The sequence below is a fragment of the Tupaia chinensis genome, unplaced genomic scaffold (genome assembly GCF_000334495.1).
Source record: "Tupaia chinensis unplaced genomic scaffold, TupChi_1.0 Scaffold000438_1, whole genome shotgun sequence".
Taxonomy (NCBI): domain Eukaryota; kingdom Metazoa; phylum Chordata; class Mammalia; order Scandentia; family Tupaiidae; genus Tupaia; species Tupaia belangeri.
The window spans coordinates 445,578-446,838 of record NW_006159943.1 but is presented as its reverse complement, the minus strand read 5'-3'; the positions used below and the strand labels follow the sequence as shown (position 1 = coordinate 446,838).

At 56.9% G+C, this 1,261-nt stretch overlaps 1 protein-coding gene across 1 annotated transcript in view; it reads left to right on the top strand.

Moving 5' to 3' along the window:
* The window catches only part of MEX3A (mex-3 RNA binding family member A), a gene marked incomplete at its 5' end in the record, with an annotated part of 12,574 nt that overhangs the window by 9,906 nt on the left and 1,407 nt on the right, over window positions 1–1,261 (top strand). The window contains one exon of the mRNA XM_006155224.1: window positions 730–1,225. Within this exon, the coding sequence (XP_006155286.1) occupies window positions 730–1,225 (496 nt within the window). The remainder of the gene's footprint in view (window positions 1–729; window positions 1,226–1,261) is intronic.

The window sequence follows — 1,261 nt, the reverse complement described above, 5'->3', positions numbered from 1 at the left end:
GTCTGCAGCCTCTAGAGACCATGTGGCCATCCCAGCCTCCCTCACTTTTCTCTCTCCCCTTTCCTCTTTGTCTCTTTGTCTCGCATTTCTTCTTTCTCTTCCTGCCTCTCTTCCCCAACCTCTCCGCTTTAACCTTCTCCTACGGGGGTTCATAGAGCAGATGGAGGTCAGTGGTTCCAGAGTAGGCTGGGGTTCACTTCTAGTGACAGGGTATAGGGGGTGTTGAATGAGGAGCAGATTGCGGGGTTTAGGAGTGCACTGGGGTTCTCTGGAAACATCCAGGTGGTGACAGATGGGGCGGGTGTGATGAAGTGATTTGGAAGTTCGCGAGTCACCAGGAGTCAGTGGAGAAATGGAAGGAACAATGTATACTTGGAGAGGAGTTGATGTACAGATTTGAGGTCAGCAGCTTGACTGTTGGGAGGGTGAGTGATTATTTGGGGGTTTCAAGAAGTGAATGAAGGTGGAGGGTCCTGAATTGAAGAGGGAAAGTTGGCATATTTTGAAACCTGTGCTTGGTAGAGACGTTGGGTGGATCCAGGACCGGATGAGTGGATTGTTCAAGTCAGGGCGGGCTGTGTGTGGGGCAGGAAAAGGCTTATTATAAGGATAAACTGAGGGTTCCTGGGAGGCTGGGTGTCTACTGGGTAAAGACCAGGAGCTATCGGTCTCAGCACAAGCCTGGCCCTGTGAGTTTGTTTTTCTCTCCCTTTCCTCACCCTGTCCCAGGCTGCAAGATTAAGGCGTTGAGGGCCAAGACCAACACCTACATCAAGACTCCTGTGCGGGGCGAGGAGCCCGTGTTCATGGTGACAGGGCGGCGGGAGGACGTGGCCACCGCCCGGCGGGAAATCATCTCAGCAGCGGAGCACTTTTCCATGATCCGCGCCTCCCGCAACAAGTCAGGCGCGGCGTTTGGTGTGGCCCCTGCTCTGCCAGGCCAGGTGACCATCCGGGTGCGGGTCCCCTACCGCGTGGTGGGGCTGGTGGTGGGCCCCAAGGGGGCAACCATCAAGCGCATCCAACAGCAGACCAACACGTACATTATTACGCCAAGCCGCGACCGTGACCCAGTGTTCGAGATCACCGGGGCCCCGGGCAACGTGGAGCGTGCGCGCGAGGAGATCGAGACACACATCGCGGTGCGCACGGGCAAGATCCTCGAGTACAACAATGAAAACGACTTCCTGGCTGGGAGCCCTGACGCTGCGCTTGATAGCCGCTACTCCGACGCCTGGCGGGTGCACCCCACTGGCCGCCA